Source organism: Eschrichtius robustus, chromosome 3, assembly GCF_028021215.1.
Source record: "Eschrichtius robustus isolate mEscRob2 chromosome 3, mEscRob2.pri, whole genome shotgun sequence".
In the NCBI taxonomy this organism is placed as follows: Eukaryota; Metazoa; Chordata; class Mammalia; order Artiodactyla; family Eschrichtiidae; genus Eschrichtius; species Eschrichtius robustus.
This window is the reverse complement of record NC_090826.1, coordinates 82,279,514-82,306,992: the sequence shown is the minus strand read 5'-3', so window position 1 is coordinate 82,306,992 and position 27,479 is coordinate 82,279,514. Positions and strand designations below refer to the sequence as shown.

At 34.8% G+C, this 27,479-nt stretch overlaps 2 protein-coding genes across 10 annotated transcripts in view; one reads left to right on the top strand and one right to left on the bottom strand.

The window, feature by feature from the left end:
- The window catches only part of CCDC18 (coiled-coil domain containing 18), a 115,751-nt gene extending 115,131 nt beyond the window's left edge, over positions 1-620 (bottom strand). For 6 of the 7 annotated variants that reach the window (XM_068540331.1, XM_068540334.1, XM_068540333.1 and 3 more), the window contains exon 1: positions 480-618. The gene's annotated coding sequence lies outside the window, so the exon portion shown is untranslated. Of the gene's footprint in view, positions 1-479 lie in introns of all 7 variants that reach the window. The other variant, XM_068540329.1, reaches the window with a different exon arrangement.
- Positions 621-815: 195 nt separating this feature from the next.
- On the top strand, positions 816-16,450 carry TMED5 (transmembrane p24 trafficking protein 5). Of its 3 annotated transcripts, none has more exons than XM_068540327.1 (5): positions 816-1,269; positions 6,388-6,485; positions 11,733-11,916; positions 13,835-13,887; positions 14,277-16,450. In XM_068540327.1, exons 1-5 carry the CDS (start codon positions 1,090-1,092, stop codon positions 14,338-14,340), a joined length of 579 nt encoding a protein of 192 aa, XP_068396428.1. In that variant the 5' UTR covers positions 816-1,089; the 3' UTR covers positions 14,341-16,450. The 3 variants fall into 3 exon arrangements, with proteins under 3 accessions (XP_068396428.1, XP_068396425.1, XP_068396426.1); XM_068540325.1 differs by lacking the exon at positions 13,835-13,887 and adding an exon at positions 1,572-1,691 and having other exon boundaries at positions 1,196-1,269; positions 14,279-16,450; XM_068540324.1 differs by lacking the exon at positions 13,835-13,887 and having other exon boundaries at positions 831-1,269; positions 14,279-16,450.
- Positions 16,451-27,479: the final 11,029 nt, after the last annotated feature.

The window sequence follows — 27,479 nt, the reverse complement described above, 5'->3', positions numbered from 1 at the left end:
CTTCATTGCCTGTACATACATGGAAAAGCACATCATGCTACCAACAGACCCTGCCTTCTTCTGGCCCTAGTAACAATGCTTTTGTAGGTATACACACGCACACGCATCACACCGAAAAACAAGTGTTCATTATACTCCCTGTATGTAAAAAGATGGGCTGTAGTCGAAAAGTATTCCTCATTTTGGAAGGAGGTCATGGCTTTATATAGTATTGTCCTGTATCAAGAACGCTCAATTTGACAGAATTGGCCCTTCGTTCATCTGGAAGAAGTGGAGGAAAACATGACAGCTTCCTTTCCGATTTTTCGTCAACTAAAATACAACCCTGCAGAGCAGCGTGCGCAGCGAGGGCGAGGACCAGACGAAACGCATCCGAGCGTACCGACAGGGAAAGGAACAAAACTCCTTCAGGTAGGCCGGTTTCCACCCTCCAGGGGCAGTCGCTCACCACCCAAGTCATAGTTGTGAGAGAGACCCACCGACGACGGCGCACGCCGCGCTCTCCGCTGCGTTCGGAAACCTCTGACCCTCTCCCGGACCCCAAGCGTGGAACCTCCGACACACCACGAGGGAAACCAACTAACCCCAGCTGCGCCGAGTTCGAACCGCCGCGGGAGCCGTTGGAGACTCCCCACCCCGCCGCAGCCCCGCCCGCCGCGAAGACTCTGCGTGAAGCGACGCCGGACGCGCGGGGCCTGTTGGGGATTGTGGTCTGCGAACGCGTCCGAGCCTGCCCACCCGGAACTACATTTCCCACAATTACCGCCAAGACGCCCATTGGTGTGAGGGACGCCATGGGAAGCTGCGGCCTTCTGGGTGTCGAGCGGGCGAGCTCACGCGGGGCCTGAGGGAGCCAAGACCCAGGAGGGTGTGGAAAAGGACTGCTGGCTCCGCCCTCAGTCCCTACCCTTAGTAGGCCGGCGTTTTCCCCTCTGAGAAACGCTCCTCCGCCCCGGCCTTCACCTGGAGTTTCTTCAGGCTCCAGGTTTCCCTGCCAACCACGAGGAGTTCAGGGAGGAAAAGCGGAGCATAGGCGCCTATAACCCACGCCTCCCACGCCTCTTCCAGCCCGAGATCGCCCAGGCAGGGATGGGCGACAAGATCTGGCTGCCCTTCCCGGTGGTCCTCTTGGCCTCTCTGCTGCTGCCTGGGGCGGTCGGCTTCACGCCCTCCTTAGACAGCGACTTCACGTTCACTCTTCCGGCCGGCCAGAAGGAGTGTTTCTACCAGCCCATGCCCCTGAAGGCCTCGCTGGAGATCGAGTACCAAGTAAGTGCAGAGGTTGAGCCAGCCTCCTTCCTTTAGCCTAGCTGCACGTCGTCGCCTCTCACCGGCTTAGAAACTTCTTGTGGACGACCGGGGTGCTGAAGAGGCGAGGGCTGCCCGGAAGCGGCCAGCTCCGCGCCGGCACGCGAGGCGAGGCTCTCCCCAGGGTTGGGGACCGAGAAGTTAGGCGGGACCTGGAATTGACTACCCCCACCCCTCCCCTTTCCTCCGGTCGGAAAGAGGCCAGCTCTGGTGATGTCGGTGGTTTTTCTCTTTGTTTCATAATTCACCTGTGTCTTTTCTAGCCAGTACACGCTTCAATACTGGGAATTTCACAATACAGGCCTAATACACGTTCTCCTTAATCATTGGACGAGATGATGACACTTGGCCTTAATCACCCCCACCGCCCTCACTCAATTCCGGTATTGTAAATCTATACTGTCATTGCTTCAGTTAAGGATTTTTGAACTGTGACCATGTGATTATCACTAAATCCTACTTTGGAATATTTTGAAAGGGGCTATTGATGTGTTTAATGGTACATTTCTTTCTCAGTTATATACCCGTTATTTAAAAACCAAATGAGATCTATCTGTATATTAAAACTTTGTAATCTTTCGTTCAGCATTCTAAGTATTTCTCCCATATCATTGTTTTCTTTTTAGTATCTACGTAATATTATAGGGAATTCCCTTAATTTATGCGGTCATTCTGGTAGAGGGTAATTTCTTAGAAGAAGTCTTGTAAGCTCCAATACAGCAAATTTCGATGTTTCTAAGTAGCACTGAAAAAAAAAAAAAAAGATGCCTTGGTGTGGTTCATCTCTCAATTTTTTTACAGGTTACCTAATTTTTAATCAGATGTTAATTTTTTATAGTTGATGTAGAGAATCTTTTTCAATAACAGGTACTGTCACATATAGAGCAAAATAAAGTTATTTAGAATTTTCCTCTGAAGGAACTTTAGAATTAGATTATTTATAGATGCATAAGGTAAGCATAGAGAGTAAAGTATCTAAAGTCACACAGTTAATGAGCAACACTGAGGCAGGAGCTCAGCATTTCTTGATTTCCAGTCCAGTTCAAAAGTTCATTTACTGAACAGTTACCATGTGCCAGTAATGGAGGAGTGGAGACGAGGACACGGGGGAAGGGACAAACAACAGAAAGAACCCTTTTCAAGGATCTTAATATTTAAAGGTTACTGGCTCATAAACAACTAATTTCAATAAAGTACGGTTAAATGCTGTGGGAGGAGGGCTTCTTCTCTGGGGTATCAGAAAAGAATTCCTGGAGAAAATAAATTGGAATCTGGAAAGATGCTTAGGTGAAACAGGAATGCCAGGAAGAAGGGGCATTTCAGGAAAAGGATCAGAATGAATAGACAGTTCTGAAAATGCATAGTGTTAGTGTTCTAGCAGTGGGCAATATGTAGTGGACGCTAGAAGTGCTGAGTTTTTGGTGGACCTTTAAGACTATAAAGTCTAGGGTGGGAGTAGAAGAAGAAGAGGTTGGAGAGGTCAGGAGGCTAGATCGTGGATCATGAATCTTAGCTTGTGTGCCATGCTGAGTAGCTTTGACCTTTGTCTGTATAAGGGCCACTGAAGATTAAGCAGTGTGGTAACCGTCAAAAATGTTTTACAGTGTGGAAGATGGATTTAAAGAGGGCAAAATTAGAGGTAAGGAAACCAAACGGGGTTAGAGAAATAGTCTAGATAAGAAAACAATTTTTATTGTTCAAAATTCATCAGTATTTACTGAGGTATTAGGAAAGAAATCTATTTTAAACTACTGACCTCTTATGATTGAGAGCTCCAACTGTAGAAAAAAAATGCCTGGGCTGAAATCCTGACTCTGGCACTTACTACCTGTGTGATCTTGAACAAGTTACTTAACCCCATACTTTTAAAATAGAGATAATAATAGTAAGAGTTGATTTGAAACAATTAGTTAATAAGTGTTCATGTACCATCCCTGACACATAGTAAATGTTCAATATATGTTAGTTTTTTTACATTTACACTTCTAGAGTTATATAGGTGGTATGGCTTAGCTTTATACTTTGCATCTTTCATCACTCAAAGGGACTATTCCCCTAAAGCATTCTGCCTAAACAATTTGTTCTGATTGAGGAAAGAAGTAAATCATTAAATGTCTGTAGTCCTAGACAATGTTAGAAGGGTTTAAAGGATAGAGATCATCTTCAACCCTTTGTCTGCATTTTCCAACTCTGTGATTAATTTTCCAATAACTACAAGCTACTGGGTTTTGTCTTAGTTTTTAAAATGTCAGGGAACAGACTTTCTAGACATTGCCCTTGGCTTACTGTGACATATCGAAAAATTTTAACCATTTCACACTTTTTGGGTTTAAGAGGACACTTTTAGGGTAATTGACCAGCCCCACAATATATTAAGTTCTTGAAATTTTGAAGTGTCAATATATATATCTTATGAATAGATCATTCATTTAAATTTTTAAATCATTATTGAGTGCTTAATTTGTGTAAGCTTTATGCTAGATACTGCAGATACAATGGTGAGTAAAAATATAGTCGGTGCACTTATGCAGTCTAGTTAAGGGGATAGACATTAATCAAATTATTACACAAATAAGTGTGATATTAGAACTCTAATAAGTGCTATGAAGCTAAGTGCATAAGCTATGAGAGTGTTTAATAGAAGGACTTGATTTCACAGTAGGAATTGAGAGAAGACATCCCAGAAGAGGTGGAGTTCAGATCTGTAGAAGAATCAGGCTTACTAGGGATAAGGGGGTGGAGCAAGTGATGGATAAAAAGCACAGCATGTGGCAATCCAAGGCTTTGAGGACGAAGTCTGAAGAATACCTTTGAGGGACTGAAAGACTATGACAGAAAGGTGAAAGTGGGACTCATCCATCATGATCCATTGAAGTCACTGGGAAGTTTAGTTTTAGATTTATGGTATTGTTTTATTTTGTATTTTAAATAGGTATTTTGTATATTTTAAAATTAGCTTCTGTATTTTTAAATACCATTTTTAATGATTTCATTAAGCCTCACAGTCACTACCAATAATATCTTTTGTTTTACTCAAGTCGTTGCTTAGTTTTGTCATATCACTTACTTTTTGATTTAATGGATATGGTTTTTGGTTTTTGGAGGAGAACCTTGAGTAATTCTTTCAGAACACTTTGAGTCCTTGGATATCTGAAAATGGCTTTACCTTTTGCTTTCTCTTCAGTAAATGTAATTGTTTTACTTGAAAAAATTGAAGACATGGCTCCCTTGTGTTTTTTTACATCTAGTGTATAGGCAAGAATGCTGATGCCATCCCAGTTCTTGTTATTTTGTAGTTCTCTACTACTACTCTTTGGAAGTTTCTAGGTTGTTCTTTTTAAATCCTTTGGAAAAGTCATTAGGATTTTTGGATCTTTTTTCATTTATCCTGCTTCACATCTATTAGACTCTTGCAGTCTAAAGATTTTTATCTTTTGGAGCAGGAATTTTTATTCTCTTATTTGATAACTTCCTCTCCATTTCTCTTGGTTCTCTCTTTTTGAAATGCTTTATTAGGTGGGTATTTGAAATCTTTAGCTCTGTCCTTCATAAAGGTCTTACCATTTCCCTCATACTTTTCATCTATACTTTTTCACCTTGTTCTGAGAATTCCTTGGCTCCTTTTAGTTCTCTGATTTTTAGTCTCCATCCATGTCCATTCTGCTGTCATTACATTCGCTAAGGCTTTATTTGGGCAATCACATTTTTGGTTTTTCTAAGAACTTTTTCGTATCAGCATCTTCATTTTCTGTAGATTTTTACATTCTTGAATTTCTCTGAGGATGTATATTACATTTATCTGATAAAACATATTTTTAAGTCTGTTTACATTTTTTCAGAATTTGATCCTCTGAGAAAAACCAATAACATGAAAAAGAGGGCATCAATTTCAACAAATACTTGGTGTGTCTCTAGTATGTTTTGAGAATTTTGCAATTGATATAAATTGGTAGCTAGATGTATTCTTTGCTCAGTGGAATATCTTCCAGAAATTTCTTAGTCTTCAAATCTGTTAACAGCTTTCCTAGATTTCCAGTGTTGTTACAGATTATTTATATCGTTATGTTTTCTTCATTTCATTGGGATTTAAAGAAGAAAAAGAACTATGTATATTTAGCTAGCCATTTGAAACCAGTTCTGTTGATCAGTAAGTACAGCACAAGAATAGGTAATCTATCATTCCATTAAAGCCACCAAGAAAAATAAAATGGTGTTATATAAGAAAAAGAGTAGCCTTTGAAGGCAGATTGCTGAGTTCAAATTTTGACCATGCCACTTATTTACCATATCACCTTAGGCAACCTTCTCTGTGCCTCAGTTTTTTGTGGGGTTTTTTTTTTTGGGGGGGGGTGTTTGTTTTGGGTTTTTTTTGGCTAAAATGAAAACAATAATAGAACCTTCCTTTTAGAGTTGTTGTGAGGAATAAATCCACATAAAGCACTTAAAATAATGTGTGGCATAAACTGTAATTGTTGGCTGCTGTCATCATTATCATCATCATCATCATCATCGGGACATTTTGAGATTGTAAAGGAACAGGTTCTTTCCTGTTTCCTGTACTTATTCTTTGGCCAATAAGTAAATGGCCTGCTTGGAATATATAGTTCATATTGGGAAATAATAGGTATTGCTTGAAAAAGTCAGTTAGAATCAGATCATAGAGGCCTTGAGTTCCAGGCTAAGAAATAGCTAGTTATTATTTTATTGAGGAGGAAACAAACTCAGAAAAGTTACATAGCAAGCCCTAAATTGCCCAAGGAAAAGCGTCTACCAATTGAACTACCTTCTGTGTTTCTACTCTACAGGGCATCTGTTTTAAGAAGATTATTTCAGTAATACCCATAAGACATAAATTTAAGTGATGGCAACAGGAATTGGCAAGAAAGGGACAAGTTCCAAAAATGAATGGAATTGAACCAAATGGTCTTTCTGCTCCTTTCTAGCCCTAACATGAGTCTGTTGACTTTCTTACCGCTCTAGGTTTAGAAATGAAATCTTCTCATCATATGATCTACTTAATATAGCTTTTTATTTTTAGAATTCGTAAAATGTGCTCTTCTCTTCTATGCCTTCCTACAGGTTTTAGATGGAGCAGGATTAGATATTGATTTCCATCTTGCCTCTCCAAAAGGAAGAACCTTAGTTTTTGAACAAAGAAAATCAGATGGAGTTCACACGTAAGTAATCTTAGTTGGGTTCCTTGATCTGAATACCAGTGGGCACAGGAAAATTAGCACATTTGATACTAAATGTTAGCATTAAATGATTCCATATGAACATTTTAAACAGTCCTTGTTAGTGATCTATCTTAAACTGTCATCCATTAATCTTATCTTTTTTAATTAATTAATTAATTTTTTTTTTATTTATGTCTGTGTTGGGTCTTCGTTTCTGTGCAAGGGCTTTCTCTAGTTGTGGCAAGCGGGGGCCACTCTTCATCGCGGTGCGTGGGCCTCTCACTGTCACGGCCTCTCTTGTTGCGGAGCGCACAGGCTCCAGACGCACAGGCTCAGTAATTGTGGCTCACGGGCCCAGTTGCTCCGCGGCATGTGGGATCTTCCCAGACCAGGGCTTGATCCCGTGTCCCCTGCATTGGCAGGCAGACTCTCAACCACTGCGCCACCAGGGAAGCCCAATCTTATCTTTTTGTTTAGGCATTTTCTTTTGATCTTGACTAAGTTTTTGTTTTGTTTTTTTTTGCTTTGGTTAATGAGATGAGTATACCATAGGTACTGCATTCAATCTATTGTGGCATTTTAAACCTGCCTTTCTGGCTAGCACAGGCTTATTCTATTTTAACTATAAGTTACTGTTCCAGGTATATATCTTAAAGTTTCTTGAACTACTGGCTATATCATTTTTGCCCATTGTTTTCTTAAAACAGCAGTACAGTAATACATCTTTGTGTGTGTGTGTGTAAATTTTTATTTTACTCGAACCTCATTCTTTTTAGATAATTAGAAGATCTGAAAGTAAAAGATCTGACCATAGGAAACCATATAGAAATAAAATAATTTTTATAACTCTGAGTTTAGAGTTTGATAAAAGCCCATATATTGTATCTCTTATATCTCATTTCTCTTTTTTCATATCTCACTGGTGTTTCCTTATTTCATTCTATTATTTTACTGCAGCACTGTTTACTCAGTATTGTTATCGTGTTTAAACTGTGAGTATATAGGAATAAGATCAAATATAGAGTGTCTAATATTTGCCATAAACTAGACTTTGCATTTTATATGCTTCTAAATTAATCATTCCAACCCACTGTGAGAGATAGATTCTTTGATTCCCCAATTCCCATTTTACAGACAAGGAGGCTCAGGGAAATTAAGTAAGTCTGCAGGGATACACATTTATTAAGAGGAGGCAGGATGAACCCAAATTCTTGCTTTCTACCATACGATGCTTAGAACATCTCTGGCACATAGCACTATGTAAGTACTAGCTATTTATAATCATTGGTCTTTGTTAACCAAAGTACCTGCCATGCAGTTGATACTCAGTAAATACTGAATACATGTATGAGTGAACGAGGTGGGGAAAATGTTTCAACCATAATTTTTTAAGTGCTTTTGAAAATGGCGTTTTACCTATACAGAGCTCTAAAAAAAATCTGCATAACTATTGATAAATAAAATCAGAAGCGGTAATTTAAAAAGTCAGTTAAGATTGATATGCGAGAATTAACTATGCTTTCTCTTTGATAGGTGTATGAACAAGAACTAAAAATGTAGTTCACCTTTAAATTTCAGAATATAGAAAATGTATAGAATTTCTGTCAATTTTAATTTCTCTCCAATTTTCTGCTTTCATTTAGAGATAAATTAATATTAACTGTTAGGGGGAAAAGGTATCTTATTGCTTTCTTGCATAGAATTACCTCTCATTAAACCATTGGGAGAAAAGAATGAGTTTATAAGAGTTCACATTTATCAAGTTCTTTTGATGTGCCAGGTCATGGTTCTAATATGCACTTTACATGTATTAATTTTTTTTATTCTTCCCCACAGTCCTATGAGGTACATGATATTATTATCATCTTACCAATGAAGAAATTGAGGTATAGAGCAGTTAAGTAAGTTGCTGAAGGTTACACAGCTAATGAACAGCAAAGCCAGGATTTAAGACCAGTCAGTCCAATTCACTCTTAATCACTACACCAGGTTTACAAATCTACTTTCTAAAAATTAGATTTAAACAAAAATTTATCTTTAGCTATATTAACTTTTTAAAGGCAACTAAAATCTCAGTTATACCACCGGAACAGTTTTTTTCTTAAATTAAATCTTTAAAACAAATGCTGTCCTTCCAGAAGTCAGGGTTAGTAAAAATATCTCCAGACAGAGCCTTAAACTGCTTAATACTTATTTGTCCAGTACTGTCATACATAAAAGCATTTTTCTAGACCACTGAATTAATATTACCCTAACTCACACCATAACTTATAAATTTTGGACTACTTATGCTAATTCTTTTTCTACTTGAAAGGAAAATTTACTCTATATGCGTTTATTTGGATAATATTTTATATCATTTGTAGTAATAATATTCCTTTCTACTAAAGGTAGTCAACACAAATTTAGAAAGAAATTAATATAGGAATGACTGACTATAAAGTAGTAAACATCTTTTTTTTTGTATACACATGTTGAAGCTCATACATCTGAGTCAGTGCTTCTCAAATTTTTTTCATTTTTACCCCTGTCCCCATACAACCTTTTTAGGCATTTTTTTCCTCATCATCCCCCATGAAATTTTAATACCGAAGATATACTACATGCCCCTTTTTTTTTAACTATGTATATCTGTGCTTTACATATAAAAAGAATAGGTACAAAGCTTACCCTTTTTATCCAATTTAGGGTTAAGAATGACTAAATAAAGTTGGGTTAAATAAAATTAAGACTAAACAAAATTAAAAGTTAGATTAAAAAGTTATTAACATTAAATTTAACTTTATATTTTCTGAATAACTTTTAATATAATTTATCATATATTGTGTCCATTACACATGCAAATTAGCAATTTATATACATAATAGCAATGTAATTAAAATTTTTAAAATCATTCCAAATATTTTTCAAGAAAAGTAGAATGATTAAAAAAATTACATTAACTTCTTAAAAAGTACTTTTAGTGACCTTAACTTTTAACTTTTTGCTTGATGTGGGAAAATAACTTTAGCTACTCAATAGTCATTCAATATTATTGACTTTTTCCCCCAGTGTTTGCCATAATTGATGGGTTGAATAACCTTTGTAAAATTAAATAATAAAATATAAACTAGTTTTATCCAAATCTTCGCCCAAAATGCAAAGATTAAAAGAGATAAAATGTATGAAAGCAGTGTGTAAATTATGAAGGAATATACAAGTGTTGACTTTTTATTTACAGTATATACGCTAAAACCCAATCACATCGCTGAGTAGTTATCGCTTATGCTTAAACAAAAACAGTAAGTCACAAATAGGGGGAAGAAAAACAAGATTGGCTTAAAAGATGAAGATCACACAAGGCTATAGAAAATAATGCAAGGCACCTCAAAGATTGAAGATCAAACACACACCCACAAGGGAGCCAGTGGCATCATTAGGCATGTGTAGGCCACCTCTTGCCATATGACTTCTAGATCAAGCAATCAACCAATCAAATGTCCTCCAATCACAGCTATCTATTTGCTAGCATTTTGTAGCAGTGTTCCTGGACACATTGTGTGTGTCTTCCATGAGCTCATGCTGCTTGTGATATGCCCAAGACAACCCCATGAGAGAAAATTAAATACTAAGGAATAAGATTTTGTCATAGGATTGAGTTTTGGAGGGCCACGATACTATTATAGCTTTTTTTTGTTTTTTTTTTGCCCATCTTGAACCAGTTTTCACCCCTAGGGGGCAGTATCCTCTCATTGAGAAGGCATAGTCTAAGTGAATAGTCACATTTGGTGGTTATACACTTACTGTATCAGTGATGCCATTCATCAGAATACACTGGAAATTTTTCCTCAGGAAATGCCCCACATCTAGGTCATATTGCATAATGGTCACAACATTTTATTTTGTTTTGTTGCTTTTAATATTGTTCCCCCTGTATCCATACCAGTGTTTGCTTCAGGCTCCTTTCAAAAGTTAAATGAATCCTCAAAAGACAAAGGTTTGTCATGATTGAGGAGACTGCAGAGAATACAGACAGGCTCTGAGCAGTACTGTAGAAAGATCAATTAACTTGAGAGTCAGATATCCAAGCTTCATGTATGCCTGTAACAGGCTATGTGATCATGGGCAAGTATCTTAATCTATGTGAACCTTATTTTACTCGCCTTGAAAAGGTCGATTATGCCTACTTTCAGATATGATGATAAGGATTAAAAGAGATAAAATGTGTCAAAGCAGTATGTAAATTATGAAGAGGTATACAAGTATTGGCTATTTTTATTTATCGTATATATGCTAAAATCAAATCACATTGCTGAGTAGTTATCTCTTATGCTTAAACAAAACAGTTAAGTCAGAAATAAGGGGAAAAAAAGGATGGAGATTGGCTTAAAAGATGAGACTCACATGTTGTTCAGAAGGTTGTAGGAAATAATATAAGCTGCCCCAAAATTTAAGCGATCTAGCATATTGGAGATAAGGAAAGTTCAAAATCATTTAGACCAACCTTCGTGAATAGTTACAACGAAAACTAAAACACAGGTTGAACTTTTTTGTGGCCAGCAGTAGTAAATGTCATTAGCCTGTGCAATATTTTGTTTAAGTTTCTCTCCACAAAAATATTATTAGAAAGCTATTTTGCTAAGTTAACTCTGCCCAGGTCAATTATCTTGAATGTGAAGACAAGATCATAAGTTGTTATGAGTGGCATTTATTCAGTAAAGGTAATGCCACTGCGAGTAAAGCTCTGGTTCTTGGACACTGAACTCATTCCTAATTTCTGTAAACTATTACAAAGATGTACTTAATCCAAAGGGGCCTAGAAGAAAGCATTTAGGACAATCCATCACTGCTTTTGAAAACAAAGCAAAACTCACTTTACAGATTAATCTCAAACGGGAGGTTTGTAGTGATATTTCCATGTGAATTGAACTCATTATAAATTACTTTTAATAATGTATAAATATTAAGTGAAGTATCATGTATCTAGGTTTTTAATCCTGTTTTCTTCCAAAAGTTAGGTCAAGCTCATTTGCCCAATTTACTGAGTATATGCCAAGCACATCTAAGTTGCAAGTACTTGAATATGTATTTCCAGATTGCTGGTTTCCCAAGAAATTTTAAATTGTCTTTCAATACTAAGCAAGTCTTTCCATCAGTAACCTGTCCAATTATTATAAACCATGTTATTCCTTCTCTTTTACAGTAGTTTGTCCTTTGATCCCAGATGGAAGTACAGATAACTGAAGACATGTCCTCTTTTTAATATAGGATAGAGACTGAAGGCGGTGACTACATGTTCTGCTTTGATAATACATTCAGCACCATTTCTGAGAAGGTGATTTTCTTTGAATTAATCCTGGATAATATGGGAGAACAGGAGCAAGAACAAGAGGACTGGAAGAAATACATTACTGGCACAGATATGCTGGATATGAAACTGGAAGACATTCTGGTCAGTATGGTTTAATAAAATAATAAAAATTACTAACATCTAGAGACCTTACTATGTGATAGGCACTGAGCTAGGCATTTTATCTGCATTATCTCACCTAATCCTTACTTAATTCTATGAGGATTATTATCTCCATCTTTCCAATGAGGAAAATTATGGATTAGGGATATTTGGTAATGTCTCTGTCACAGAACCAGAGAGAGAGAACTAGAATTTGAACACAGACTCTTAACTGCAGAACTCCCTTAGAATGTTCACAAACAGAAGACTGTAATAATGATCTGCAGCAAACTTGCACATATAATAAAACTGAGTAATTTGTAAACACTTAAGATGTACAGGCATTTTTTCCCACACCATAGTTTTTATAACATGAAATTTGATATTACTTAATTTTGGGAACACTGTTAACATTACTTAGCCAAACCTGGCAGTTATCAGAAACTAGCACTACACTTAGGAGTAAAAGCTTTTAGATTATGGCTTCTTGGCTTGAATTGCTTTATGCGCTATTTATCATAAACATGCATAATGAAATGTGCGTGTATAAGAACCTACTTGCTAATAATAGTACTGCCAGTGACGGGGAGAAAGATCATTACCCTTCGGCCACAGCTAGATGTAATAAAATGATAGAATTCTCAGTGATATTTATAAATAGCGTATATACCTGTGTTATAGAACTTTCTGCAGGAGAAATAATGTGATTATTCCAAGTTTGAAACTATATAACCTCTAATACTCTTATAACCTGAACTTTTTTTTTATAATATATTTTGATCACTTTGAGGTTTCTTAGGAAAGCAACTATCAAATTATAAAAGAAGAGACATACTGTAGATCAGTTAGCTTAAGAAGTCAGAAAATTAAATGATCATGTCATATATGTAATTCCTTAGTGACTGAGCTCTCCGAGCCTTGGTTTCCTATTATCCTTGGGAATAATACCTCTAGAGTCGTTGTGAGGATGAAATGTGATATGGCATGTATATAAATGCTTTAAACAGAGTCTGGCACACAATAAATGTTAGTTTTCTTACCTTCTCCATTGGTGTTACTGTGAATACAAACAAAGGATTAAGCTTAATTGGCATGAATTTTTACCATGAAAATTTTTGATCTCATCATTTCATATGTATACTAAACTTAGTTGAATTTTAGAACTAGAAGAAGACTTAGTTATCATTAGTCCAGCTCCAAACTCCCTTTCCCCTTTCATTCCATTTTATACGTAAGGAACTGGCTTAAAATGGAAATGATGTATCCATAGTTTCACGACTAGTCCAGTCTTCTTCCCACTCATTTTTTAAATCTCAATCATATTAATATATTCTCCCATTTTAAATTTATATTGCCAACAAGAGCAAAATAGAAGTAGTTGTAAATTTTGTTAGTAATTCACTGCATTCTCAAGAGATTGACTTCATTCACAATTAAACAAAATGACCAGAAAGTTCAGATTTAAATATAGCTTAAAATACTTAGTCTTTTTTGAAAAAAAATAAAATGTCTTTCAGGAGGTTTTTCATTTACTCCCCCCCCAAAATTTTTATCACAACAGCAAACTTGAATAAATAATTTTATACTTGACTATCATTGTCATGATATTGAAAAGAACTATGGATGGTCTTTATATTTGGGGATCTGAAGCCCATATTTTTCTGGAAAATATACCATTGCTTTACAAACGTGCCCATATGATAAATATTATATTTTGTAGTTTTGTAGGTTTAGCAGAGCAGTCTGCAATTTTGTGTATGTTTTTTGCATTTAAATGAGGATTTTAAGCAAGGCGACTATCCAGGAAAATCTGTTTCTAGTATTTTCTTATTTTTGCCATCAATACTTTTCAAATTTCAAATCTCAACTTTACCTTATATTCATGTAAACCTATAGTTTTTAAATCACTTCTCACCAGGACCCTACTATAAAAATAGTTTTTTCAGAAGATGTGCAACTTAGAATGCATCTTGATAAGCTTGTTTTATGAATGTGATCTTGGAACATTTTTGTATTAAAAACAGATTATATTTTTTATGGTTGTTAGGGCTAAGAAGATAATGTATATACAATTACTGGCACTATAGCACTCAAATGTATTTTCACATTATTTATTTTCAATTCACAGTAGCTTTGTTCATTTTTAAAATAACTAATTATAAACAACAATTTAAATACATCATGAGAACTATTACATAAACTTTATATAATAAAGATCTTTAGGTAATCTAAGTAGTACCCACCCCTTAGTTAAAATTGTGTTTGGATATTAAACTAGTAAGAGTACTGTGAAGCATATTTTTAAATTAACTTGAAATTACTGAGCATTCTTTTACAATAAAATTATTTCTTTTATCTCCAGGAGTCCATCAACAGTATCAAGTCCAGACTAAGCAAAAGTGGTCATATCCAAACTCTGCTTAGAGCATTTGAAGCTCGTGACCGAAACATACAAGAAAGCAACTTTGATAGAGTAAATTTCTGGTCTATGGTTAATTTAGTGGTAATGGTGGTAGTGTCAGCCATTCAAGTATATATGCTGAAGAGTCTATTTGAAGATAAGAGGAAAAGTAGAACTTAAAACTCCAAAGTAGAGTACTTAACATTCAAAAAAAGGGACAGAAAAATGCAATAAACTGTTACAGTCAAGACCATTAATAGTTGTTTGCAAAACATTTTCAGGCATTACCATAAGTGTGAAATAAATATTAATTTTAATGTGAAAGGAAAGTCTTCACTTTCATCCGTGCAAGTAATCCTATTGTTCCAGTTGTACTTAAGTGTATAACAAGTATTTTGCAGGTATAAATGAATGAAGCCATATTAATAACGGCAGTTTCCTACGTTTGAAAAAATTTTGCAAATGTCATAGGTGATTTAAATAAATGAACTTTGGGCCTAAATGTAACACTGAACTATGTTTTTAAAAGACTGTTACCCAGAAGTTTCTTTGTAAATGTGGCAATTACAAATTAACTGTAGAAGTTTTTCAATATATTAAGTTATAAATCATCTGAGAATTACCTAATCATGGATATCTTTAGAAGACAAAGACTCAACTTTTCTCTTTTTACATATGTATCTCCTAAATGTAAATAGAAGCATAGCTGTGAAAAAGAGATATGTGGGATTTTTATAATCAAATATATTTCATTTTAAAATATTAGCAAATAGTTTTATATACCTAGCTTACATTCCCAAAAGCTGACATTTTGAATAATTCTTAAAAATGCTAAGTCATACTTATTAAAATTAGGACAGATTTTCTCTTTGAAGAATAAAGATTGCTCTCAGTCTCTGTAAGGATACATTCTGTCTAATCCTTAACTAAAATACAGATTTTAAAATTAAATGTGAGGGAAAATCATTTTATTTTTATATTATCAACAGTGTTGTATTAGTTTTAACGTGTTTACTGACTTGGATAATACATTAATACCAGCAGTTGTGAAGGAAATATTGCTAAAAGGATCTGGACCTAATGTAAGTAAATATCACTTTTGTGTTCTCAAAATCAGTAAGAAAAGAATAAACTCAATATAAAAGAATTTAGAGAATATCCTATCAAAATAAAGTTCACTTAAACTATAAATAAAGTATTTGGAATCTGATTGGCTCATCATGATGACTCAATCCTAATATAAATTATGAGATTAATTTCCAGTTAACTGGAAGAAACTGGGGGTTTTATTTTTTTATAATTGTTTTATTCTGTTTTGAATTATCACTTATTAAGTATTCAGGTACATTTTACAAAACATAAGCCCTACTGGGTATAAATATTTATTACAGTTTTTATTACAACTTTCATAAAGTGACCTTTCTGATCACTTTATTTATTGACATTCAAATAAGGATTGGAAACCCACAAAAGTTTAAACACTCAATATGTGAATAACCCTATAGTCTCTGCCATCCTGTCTTACTCAAATACTAATAATTTAATGAATTAAATAGAATTTTTAGGTTATACCCATTTGTAATATTGTTTATGACATATACAAGTTAGAAACAATCAACTTATAAACTTGAGATAGAACAACCTCTGTTGGTTAGTACTGCTGGAATTCTTAATAAGCAATAATGATATCCAGAGAGAATGTTTTCATCTATAATTTACACTCAAGAGTGGTACAAAAAGAGAGGTATTTCCCTCCTTCTTATATATTTCCCTCTATTCTTCTTCAGAAAAGAAGTTTAGATTTCCCAACTCTGAAGCTTTTTAAAAATGCGATAAGGTATGATTACCTTAATTGGTCAAGAAAATACTCCTAAGTGTCCAGGAGTAGCCCCTATAACACATGCAAGACAAGGGCCAATAAGATTTTTGCCTATGAAGAGCCCTCCCTTTTCCCCTTCTGATACACTCATAATAAGAAGCAAACTTAAAATACTATAGCTAATAAAACAGTACAGATATAAACTACTGCATCTTTTCTATAAAACTGTGATTAAGAATTCTACCTCTTACGTATGGCTGGTTACTGTACTTACTGATTCTTTACCTAACAATAAATTTGTTACATCACCTACATATGATTTGTGTCACTGATTTTAAACCATTGATTCAGTAACTTACTATGTAATAATGGCCTTATTTGGAAAACAAAGAATTTAAGAATATTGAGGACAATTTTATTTTTATAGACAAAGTGAAAAGAAGAGATTTAAGAAGCATGTTACCTGTATTAACCAAAAAGTAAAATTTGTAAGCAAATAATTTGTACTAAATTCTTTAATATTTCTAAAGGAATATTGTTTATCTGCCTCATATGGTTTTTTTAATGTCAGTATTGTTTTGACATTAAAATTATGCTAAAACTGAGTAAACTATTTATCACTTAACAGCTTATTTTGTCTTCAGTTTTTAATCATATAAACTTTTAAAATACTACAATATTTAACTGAGGCCTAGAGTTTCACTATGATTTGCATTTGGATCATTAATGATTGCTATTCTTTTATGTGAATGTCAAGATATAGAGGATAAGTGGTTGAAATAGCACTGAAATAAATGATAAACTGAAATGTAATTTTATGTTACGTATGTTTATCCTTCTTAAGCATTATTATGTCCTAAAATTGACAAAAATTGAGTACCTATAATTCTGTGCCTCCCCAAAGAAAATTCTTTATCTGAAATTTTCAAAGATATTGATTCAGCATGTAATGGTTTTTCAGTTGAAGTGTAATAATGCACAGTGTTGCTCAAATTGCTTTATAATTATGAACAGACACAGCCATATTAAATAAGCATTGAATACTGTGCTGAGTATATATAATAAAAATTACAATCAAAGAATGTCTTATTTATCTACCATTGTAAATGCTGTCTAATCCTTAAAGCCTTCATTGATTTCATCTTCACCAAGTATGCTCTCCCTTCCATTTGAAAATCCATATGTCTCTGCACTTTTTATTGTATATCATTCTACCCTGGATTAGATTTCTGTTTATATAGGTACTTAATTCTTCTGTTGCCCAAACATGCATTGTAACTAAAAGGTGCTCAAACTACAGGGGCAAAGATCATCAGTTCTGAAAGTCTGAGATGCTAAATAAGCTAAATAAGCTTGTTCCAGTCTTCTACCCCACTGAAGAAACTGATTGTTTAGGACTGGAATTTGGCTCCAGAATCTTAATTTTTCACCCACGCAATTTGGGATTCTGGTGTCCCCATTATCCTTGGACCATTTGCTAACTGGGTGAACTTGGGAAATCAAAACTCCTTTGAACCTATTTCTTCATTTGTATAGGTATTTTAAGTAACATCTTAAAACTCAGTTAAAAGAGCATTAAGAGAGTCTAGTGCTTGGTGAAGGTTGGTATATTATTGGTGATTTCCTTCATAGCATTTAGACAAGCCACTCTTCCCCCACAAGCTGATAGAATTCCTTAGGCACCTTTCTGGTTCTGCACGCCCATCACTTTCAGGTGTCTGGGCTTCTGGAAGGCTTGTGTCATTAGACAATGGATATACAGTTAATGTGTATCTAGGAGAATGACACAATAAAGAATCCACACCTAAGATGACATCATCTGAGAACAATCATATCATGGATGCCAGATCCCTGCATCTAGAAGAAAAGGTGGGGAAATGCAGGGCAGGGAAAAAAATTAGAGGTCTTCAATGACCATGAGTCAACAGCAAAATGAACAATGAGAATCAGTTATCCAACAGTGAAATGAATTCCCTTATATATAAAGAAAGCAACTACTCCCCAATCTTGGAAATTTTCAAGTGGCAATAATGATCAGACATAAAAGGGATTACCTCTATATCTGGTGTAAAATGGAAGGATGGACTAACAAAACTAAACTTTATACTCCTATTTCAATTTTAAAAGCACTAAGTAATACTGTCTAATCCTTAAAGGATTAGGAGAAAGCTCAAAGAAAAGGCCAGGGTTTCAAAAGACACATTGTAGAGTTCTATTTTGCTGGATTCTTGCTTGGTGTTAAAAAACAAATTGGAAACAAAATTTAAAACACAATACTGTTTATAATTACTCCAAAGAAAATGACATACTTAGGTATAAATCTATCAGAACATGTACAGGATCAGTATGATAAAAATTATCAAATGGCTGGTAGAAGAAAGACCTAAATAAATGGAGAAACATACCATGTTCAAAGGTTGGATGGCTCAACATAGTAAAAAGATCAATTCTTCCCTAAATTGTTCTATAAATTTAACATAATTCTTATCAAAATCCAGCAAGGTTTTTTTGTAGACAAGGACAAGCTTATTCTAAAATTTATATGGAATGGAAAGGCAAAAGAATAAGGCAATTTTGAAAAAGAATAAAGTCTACATATATAAAGTCTTACCTTATAGCTATAGTAATCAACATGGTGTGGTACTGGTGGAGGGACAGACACATAGATCAACAGAACAGACATTCTAGAATACACCAAAACAAGTCCAACTGATTTTTCACAAAGGTGCAAAAGCAATTCAATAGGGGAAAGACAGCCTTTTAAACAAATGGTGCTGGAGCAACTGAGACAAACATAGGTAAAAACATGAACTTAAATGTTAAAATGATAAAGCTTTTTGAAAAAAATATGAGAAAATCTTCAGGTCTTAGGGCTAGACAAAGAGGTTCCACACTTGACACCAAATACATGACCCATAAAAGGAAAAACTGATAAATTGGACCACCTCAAAAGTAAAACTTTTGCTCCATGAACAACCCTATTAAGGGATGAAAAATTAAACTACTGATGGGGCGAAAATAGATGCAAATCACATATCCAAAAAAGGACTAGAATATATAAAGAATTCTCAAAGCCCAACAGTTAAAAAAAAAAAAAATTCAATTAGAAAATGAGCAAATGACATGAACAGACATTTCACTGAAGAAAATTTGTGGTTGGCAAATAAGCACATGAAAATAAGTTTAACATCATTAGCGATTAGGATAATTCAAGTTAAAACCGTAAGATATCAGTACACACCTACCAGAAAGGCTAAAATAAAGTAGTTACAACACCAAATGCTGGCAAGGATGCAAGAGAACTTGGATCACACTCTTACATTGCTAGTGGGATATAAAATGGTAGAGTCACTCTGGAAAATATTTTGGCAGTTTCTTATAAAACTACACATGCACTTACCATGCAACCCAGCACTTATACTCTTGGACACATCCCTGAGAAATGAAAACGTGCTCAAATAAAAACCTGTACACATTATTATACACAGCAACTTCATTTGCAATAGCCCAAACCTGGAAATAACCCAAATGTGCTTTAAAGAGTGAATGGTTAAACTTTGGTACATACTATGGAATACTGAGCAACAATAAAAAGAATAAACAATTGAAATATGCAACAATTTGGATAGACCTCAAAGGAATTATGGTTAGTGGGGGAAAAAAATCATAAAAGGTCACACACTATACCATTTCTTTTATGTAACATCCTTGAAATAACAAAATTATAGAGATGGAAAACGGATAAGTGGTTGCCAGGTGTCAGGAATGGAGGAAAGAAAGGGAATGTGGCTAAAAAAGGCAGCCTCGGGATGGAAAAATTCAGTCTCATGATGGTTACACAAATCTACGTGTTATAAAATTCACAGAACTATGTACACATACAAATGAGTGCTTGTAAAACTGGTGAAATCTGAATAAACTCTGGTTTGTACCGACATCAATTTTCTGGATTTAATATTGTACTATATGCAAGATGTCGCCATTGGGGGAAACTGAAGAGTACACAGGAACTCCCTGCACATTTTTTTTTTTTTTTGCAATTTCTTGTGAATCTATAATTATTTCACAATAAAAAGTTAAAACAAAAACGGGGCAGGTGAATTTTATACCTGGAACAGACGTTACTGTGCTGTAAAATACATATTTCTAAATGAGCCCAGGAATAAGTAAAATAATTTAACTTCATGTTAAATAAAAGCAAAATATTCTCATTGAAAAAAGAATTGTCATTTTAGGTACTGGTTCAATTCTTAAGAATTTAGTTATCGGTAGAAATGTGAAACACTGTATTCTTCAAGGCTCTTAAGGAATTGAGCCTGATCGTTTTGACATGAAATACGAAAGAGTCAAAAGTCAACCTTTTTCCTTTTTAGAGCGATTCCATTTTCCAAAATATCATCCAGAGGTTATACTACAATGAAGTGGTTATTAGAATACTGCCATGTGAAGACTACACCTACTTCTCAAATACTGCAAAATCATCATGTGAATCTCAACAGAGAAGTTATCCTTGACTTTTTCAAATGCTAACTTTTCACTCGACAATCATGACATGTAGGTATAAGGAAAATCTTAAACAGTGGATGATTGATTCCTTCACCTATAAAGGTAACAACGTCTTTTTGCTGTAAAGGATCTTAGAATTAAGGCATATACAGGACATGCAGCTGAGAAGCAACTTATTAAGTATAATATAAACCACTGTAAACTCTTAAATGCCAAAGGGACATAAATTTAAAAACAAATGTGCTGGCAATTACTACTTCACTATCCCTTGGACAAATAGCAAAGGAGTAAAGAATGAAAAAGGTCATTTTATTTAGAATGAGGAACAGGGAAATGCTAGAAAACATTATGCATTTGGCTCCTTACTCTCCTTTGATAATATATTTCCTTTCTGGCACCCAAGGGAAGATCAGGATGCAATACTTTTATATCCCCATAGCCTCTAATACAAGTTACATACATTACAATATACCCAAGGCAAGGTTTAATACTTTAGAATATGAAAAGTTTGAGCATTACTATATCCTGTACTTTGGAGAATAGAAAAGCAAAGAATATGCCTTTAAAGAGTTGATGGTTTACCTGGGGAGGAAGACTAGTTAGTATTCAGGAATTATCAGCTACTCATTTTTCCAAGTCAGCTGCCATTCATTGCTTCAAGTTTTGCCAGATTCCTCAAATTTATGTTGCGTCCCTCTTATGTGCACCCTCTACACTTCCCTTTCAAATCACTCTTCACACCGTATCAGAATTAACGTATAAAAACCCTCCACAAGACTCTAATCTCTAAAGGCAGAGAACATGTCTATTCTATCCACTGCACCCAGCACAATGCCTAGAACACAGTATTTGCTGATGCAAAGATGAGGCACACTCTTTATTAAGTAAAAAGTGAAGTTTCAAAACAACATGAACAATCCTCTTTAAGTAAAAACAGAAACAGATAAAAAGTCTTGAAGGCTAAGGCTTATATACCATTATCTCTGGATTGTAGAACTTGGAGGAGTTTCAGAACTATAAGTTTTGTGTTATCTGAATTTTCACTGAAATATTTTTGTATCATAGTTGAAAACAGTAAAACTTTTTCACTTGGGGAAAAAAATAACAGAGTTGATAAAGATTTCCTCCTCTGTTTTTCTCATCTACTACCTCCATGCCTCCCAATCATTACCCCTTTCTTCTAAACCACATCTTCATTTTCTTAGAATCACTTCACTAATTCTTTTTGTTGCCAGCTAATACACAACGTGAAAGTAAGCAGAAAAGCAATACATGATAAACAAATTAGCATTATTTCCTCCAAGTCAGATTTAGATGAAGAAAAGGAGTACTTTAAACCCCAGATGTAATTTCTATTACAAGAAAATCTATAATTGGAGAATACTGCAGCTTCCTTATGAAGGGAATGAACTGCCTGTTGACTGTTATATTTAACTAGTTTTCAATTATTACTACTACTAGACTCTAGCAAATGCTTGTCATTTTCTACACCTAAATTTATATTTCTCAATACCAAAAACACAAGTATAATTTCTTAAAGAGGTCACTTTCAGTAACTACCTCAAATGTTTTAAGGCTGCTTTGCAGAGTTAGCCAAGAAAACCATCTGACATTTTTACTCACTACTCTGAATACCTTATAAATATTGTAAGTATCAATATTACTGACTCTGTTTCCTTCCCAGAACAGAGACTTTACCTCATTCTTTTTAAAACTCAAACTACATTCACATTAGTCTTTTTTCAGTATTTCTTTGATTTTTATTACAACCTGTTTTTTGTGCAACACCATTCAGAAGCATGGACTTTTGAATCCCCAGTATAGAGTATCCATCTGGAAAGCCCCAGAAAGTATTCTCTTGAAAACATTTCCAAGTGCTTTTGCTACAGAATAAGCTTTTAAATAAAACAACACAATGGTTTCTCACTATGTAGGTATTGTTTCAAAATACCAAATACTTCCTTTGTTCAACTAAAACCTTAAATCTGCTCTAATTATTATTTTTATTCTATGATAGCAGGTAAGACACATTTTTATTGAAAATTTTCAGCATACCTGCCACAGTACCATCATGAAGAAATCTGAATGTTCCAGGTCTTTGCTTGAAGAATGGTGATGAGCAAATGTTTAATAATAAAGAGCAGAAGCTTCTGGGAAATGCCTGGCAGAAGCAACAACTGTTAAAAAATAGTCTTGTTCCATAATCCCATCCTACTCCACTTCTTTACTTATTTCACTACTTCCAAGCATCAACCTTTTCTTCCAATCAAGCCTATCTTCCTTACTGCTCTCTGAACAGGGCCGCTCTATTTAATGACATAACTAGCCTCCCAGGGCCTCAAAACTTAAAGACCCATGACCTGCTCAGTCAAGTACTGTCAACTAATCTCTCTAACCTCTCTCGTACGTATTCCCAACATCCCCACTGCTTCTACTACCTCAGATTTACCTAGATTTAGGGACTTCCATGGTGGCACCGTGGTTAAGACTCTGCGCTCCCAATGTAGGGGGCCCGGGTTCGACCCCTGATCAGGGAACTAGACCCCACATGCATGCTGCAACTAAGAGTCTGCATGCCACAACTAAGAAGTCAGCCTGCCCCAACTAAGAAACCCGCAAGCCACAACTAAGGAGCCCGCCTGCCACAACTAAGACCCGGCGCAACCAAATAAATACAATTTTTTTTTTAAAAGACACAGTTAAAAAAACAACAAAAAAAAGATTTACCTATATTTAGATTAGCCCTAGCTGGCTTTGTACCTCATATTTCCCTCTAATTCATCCTACATCCCAGTGCCAAATTAATTGTAAACCACACCTTAGCATAGCAGTCCTATCAGAATCCAGATCATTTCCAGCCTCCACTATGTCACACACTACCCAAATTCTACTATCTTTTCTGTGTGTGGGCTTAATGCCTTTGCTTACCATTCCTGTACTGTGGAATGCCCTAGTGTGTTCCCTTCTCCACAAATCCTGATCACTCACTCCAGTTTAAATTCCTTTATGAAGTCTTCCCTAATAATTCCTTTTCCCAAACGTCCTCCACAGCCAGGCCCCAGGCAAAAGTACTCTCTCCCTTCTCTTAAATGCTCTTGCCACTCTTGACACTTTAAATAGGTAAACATATACGTTCTAAACTTCCCAGCAAAGAGGAAGAGATAACTGTATCTACTTCACATGTTCCTCCTGGTAGTGTCTTAGAAAACAGTAGGCCCTCAAATATTGAGTGAGATGTTCATTCTCAACTCCAGGCCTATTCTTACCCTGTTCCCTCGTTTTGAACTTAGCTTTTCTTTCCCTTAGCCTCTATTTAACCCATCCTTCAAGGTACAACCTAAGAAATATTACACCAAATTAATCTCATTTCTCCAGCAATATAGCACATATTTGGATACCTGTAGTCATATGCTGTTTCCAAACATTGCTTAATTCTCATGTTTATATCCTAAACTCCCCAAGACTGTACCATTCTCTAAAGTATGCTCATTGAACTCCCACCCCACCCCCACTAAAATTCCATCTCCTTGAATTTATTTATGCTGTTTCTTATCCTACCCTATTTTTGCCCATCAAAATCCTATCATCCTTGGAGGAGGGATGGATTGGGAGTCTGGGATTAGCAGATCCAAGCTATTATATATAGAATGGATAAACAACAAGGTCCTACTGCACAGCACAGGGAACTATATTCAGTATCCTGTAATAAACCTTAATGGAAAAGAATATGAAAAAGAATATATATGTATAACTGAATTACTTTACAGCAGAAATTAACACAATGTTGTAAACCAACTACTTGAACAAAATAAATTTTAAAAAAATCCTATCATACTTCAGAGCCAAATTCAAATGAGATTCCCTTCAATAAGTCGTTCCCTAATGCCTCTCTTAGATTTACTCTTCCTATGGAACTCTGTACCAATATTCCATAGTACCTAACATATTTCAACTCAAATTTAGTTCTATTTATGTTTGCATCCTCCGCAATTTAAGAATTCAGAGAAGGACTCCTAATACTTCATTTTTCTCTTACAAGCAACTCACAGGTATTCAAAATATAATTGCTGCATTTAAATAAACAATAATACAAAATGGTTTGAAAAACCATTTTCAGGAACTGAGGCATACAAAAAAAATCCTGCAATAATACTGAAGTAGGTTGAATCAAGTCCCCCAGAAGATAGAAGTCTGAACTTCAAGTATGTGTGAATGTGAACTTATTTGGAAACAGGGCTTTGTAGATGTATTTAAGTTAAGGATCTTGAGATAAGATCATCTTGGATTTGGTGTGGGGCCTTAATCCAATTACTGGTGTCTTTATAAGAGAAAGGAGAGGGAGATTTGATACAGACTAAGGTTGTATAAATTGAAGGCATTAAATGGAATGATAAGTGTACAGCCAAGGAATGTCAAGGACTGCTGCCTACCAGAAGCTAAGAGAGAGGCATAGAATAGATTCTCCATCAGAGGTTCCAGAAGAACCAAACTTGTCACCACCTTGAGTTCAGACTTCTAACCTCTAGAACCATGAGAGATAAATTGCTTTTGTTTTATGCCAAGTTTGTGGTAATTTTTTATGGCAGCTCTAGGAAACCAATATATATAGTTCTTTAAACATCCAGAAAAATATATTTTTTATCTTCAAAAATAAGCGCAATAATGAAGTTCTTAAGAAATAAACAGGTTTTGAATTTTACTTAACTAAAACCGGATTTTACCTAAACGTATGATATGGTAGATAAGCAGTGGCTTACCTTAAACTGAGTTTAGGGCAACCTCTCAATATGAAATGTCTTATGTTAAGAGTATACAATTTTAAAAGATGTAAAACCAAAGTTATACCTACATATACTATAATTTAAAAAATTCATGCCAATTCTCAATAATCATGGTGAATAGATGAAGTTTTGTTTTATGAGGTTATTTTCATTACAATATAAATCTTAATGTTCTTAATGGTGAAGGTTCAAAATTTCAATGTAACAATATTAGGTATGGGTCAATATTTTGTTTATTCTCTATCAAAAAAATTTAATCCAGCACTACCCTTTAACTCTTATATCATGTTTCTAAGTTATCTAACTTTTGCTTTTCTAAGTCAGAGTGTGCTTAAGTAACACAAAACTGATTTCAATGATCCTAAAACAATAACAAAGCCATCAAATTCAAAATATAAGTAATTCCACACTTTGTTAATCTGCTTATCTATGACACTGGCATTTTCAATTAGCAGATAAAATTTTATTATAACAAGGCTAACAACACAGTTTCTCTAGAAAGGGCCCCCAAATAAATGTAAATTATATTTTAAAACACTGAGTCTTACATTAAGTACTACTTTTTAAGTACAAACTTATTTTTTTAATATTTTCAAATTTAAAAAAATTATTTCAAAAAAATCAAGAGTTTGACCCTACTGAGACATTTTAAATTATACCTTCTACATAAAGGCAATAAACAGCACAGGTAACTTAATTTTACACATTTTCCTGACTTACTTAGCCAAGAAAATAAAACAAACCAAATTTAGCTGACATACAATTACATAAATTTAGTAAGACAACTATTTTCTTAGAAATTATGATCCTCTGAAGCTTGACATTTTAAAGTTTAATTGTAATCACATAATTTCAGCATTTAAAGTAGTAAAAAGTTAAATTACTACTATTCAATTCTTGTATTCATTTAACCTATAAAGTCATGAGAATTAGTATGGAATTATTGCTCTGACTGAAATACTATCTCCTCTCTATTCCTTTAGACCACTTTTGTGACTATTAAATATGTGCATGTAATAACACCATGTCAATTTGCTATTCTCTAAAATAATACTGTTCTTATATGACAAGTCCAAACTAGACAAAAAACGTATTTTCTCTTTCCCATAATGCACAGATGGCAAGCGCCAACTCTTAACACCTTGTTGGAAAGGAAAAGCCTATTGGCTCATCTAGTTTTATGGAGGAACAGTTTTGATTCCTGCAGCCCTTTATCACCAAATCTCTTCCAGAACCCAAGAGCATATCTATAACAAGTCCACTGATTTTTTTTGTGGGGGGGGGGTATGCCGTTTTTACTATCTTAAAACAATCTGAAGATCAATCAGAGAGCCACAAAATAATTAACCTACTCTAGCCTGTATTACAGTCTTACCTCACTTATGCAGGAGTCGAGATTTCAAAAAATCTCCTAAAATAGGAAGCATGAAAAACAAAAACTTGTTCATTACTCAAAACAAGGATGTTGATTGAAAAAAAAGTGCACAACCTAAAAGTTGAGAATTATGTTTTATTTGGTGGACCTACTGAGGACTGAAGTCCAGGATACAGCCTCTCAGCTATCTCCAAGGAACTATTGTGAAGAGTCAGATGACCAAAACAAGGATATGGAATAGGACTAAGGTGCCAGGTGAAGACTTCATCTCAAGAACAATGACACTTCCTTAGTTTTAAAAAGACTTGATAAAATGCCTCTCTTCTCATCATAGATCAAAGTTATTTTCATCATTGCCTTGGCATTTCCTCTTTATTCTGGAACCGCTTTTGCATCTTCAGGAGACACGTGCAAAATGCCAGACTGTAATGTATACACAGATCAATTACATTTTTTGCACCAGAGAAATGGATCCAATCTTACAACCAATGGCCAAACTTACTCCAATAAATGCATTTTCCGCAATGAAAAGCTAGAAAATAGTGGAAAATTTGAAATTTAGTCATTATGGTAGTTGTGGCTCTGCCTCAGCTACATAGGAATATATGGCTTTTATTGCAACCTTATTTTGCCATGGATTCTACAACCAATTAGAGTCTTCACAAACAGGGCTTTAAATTC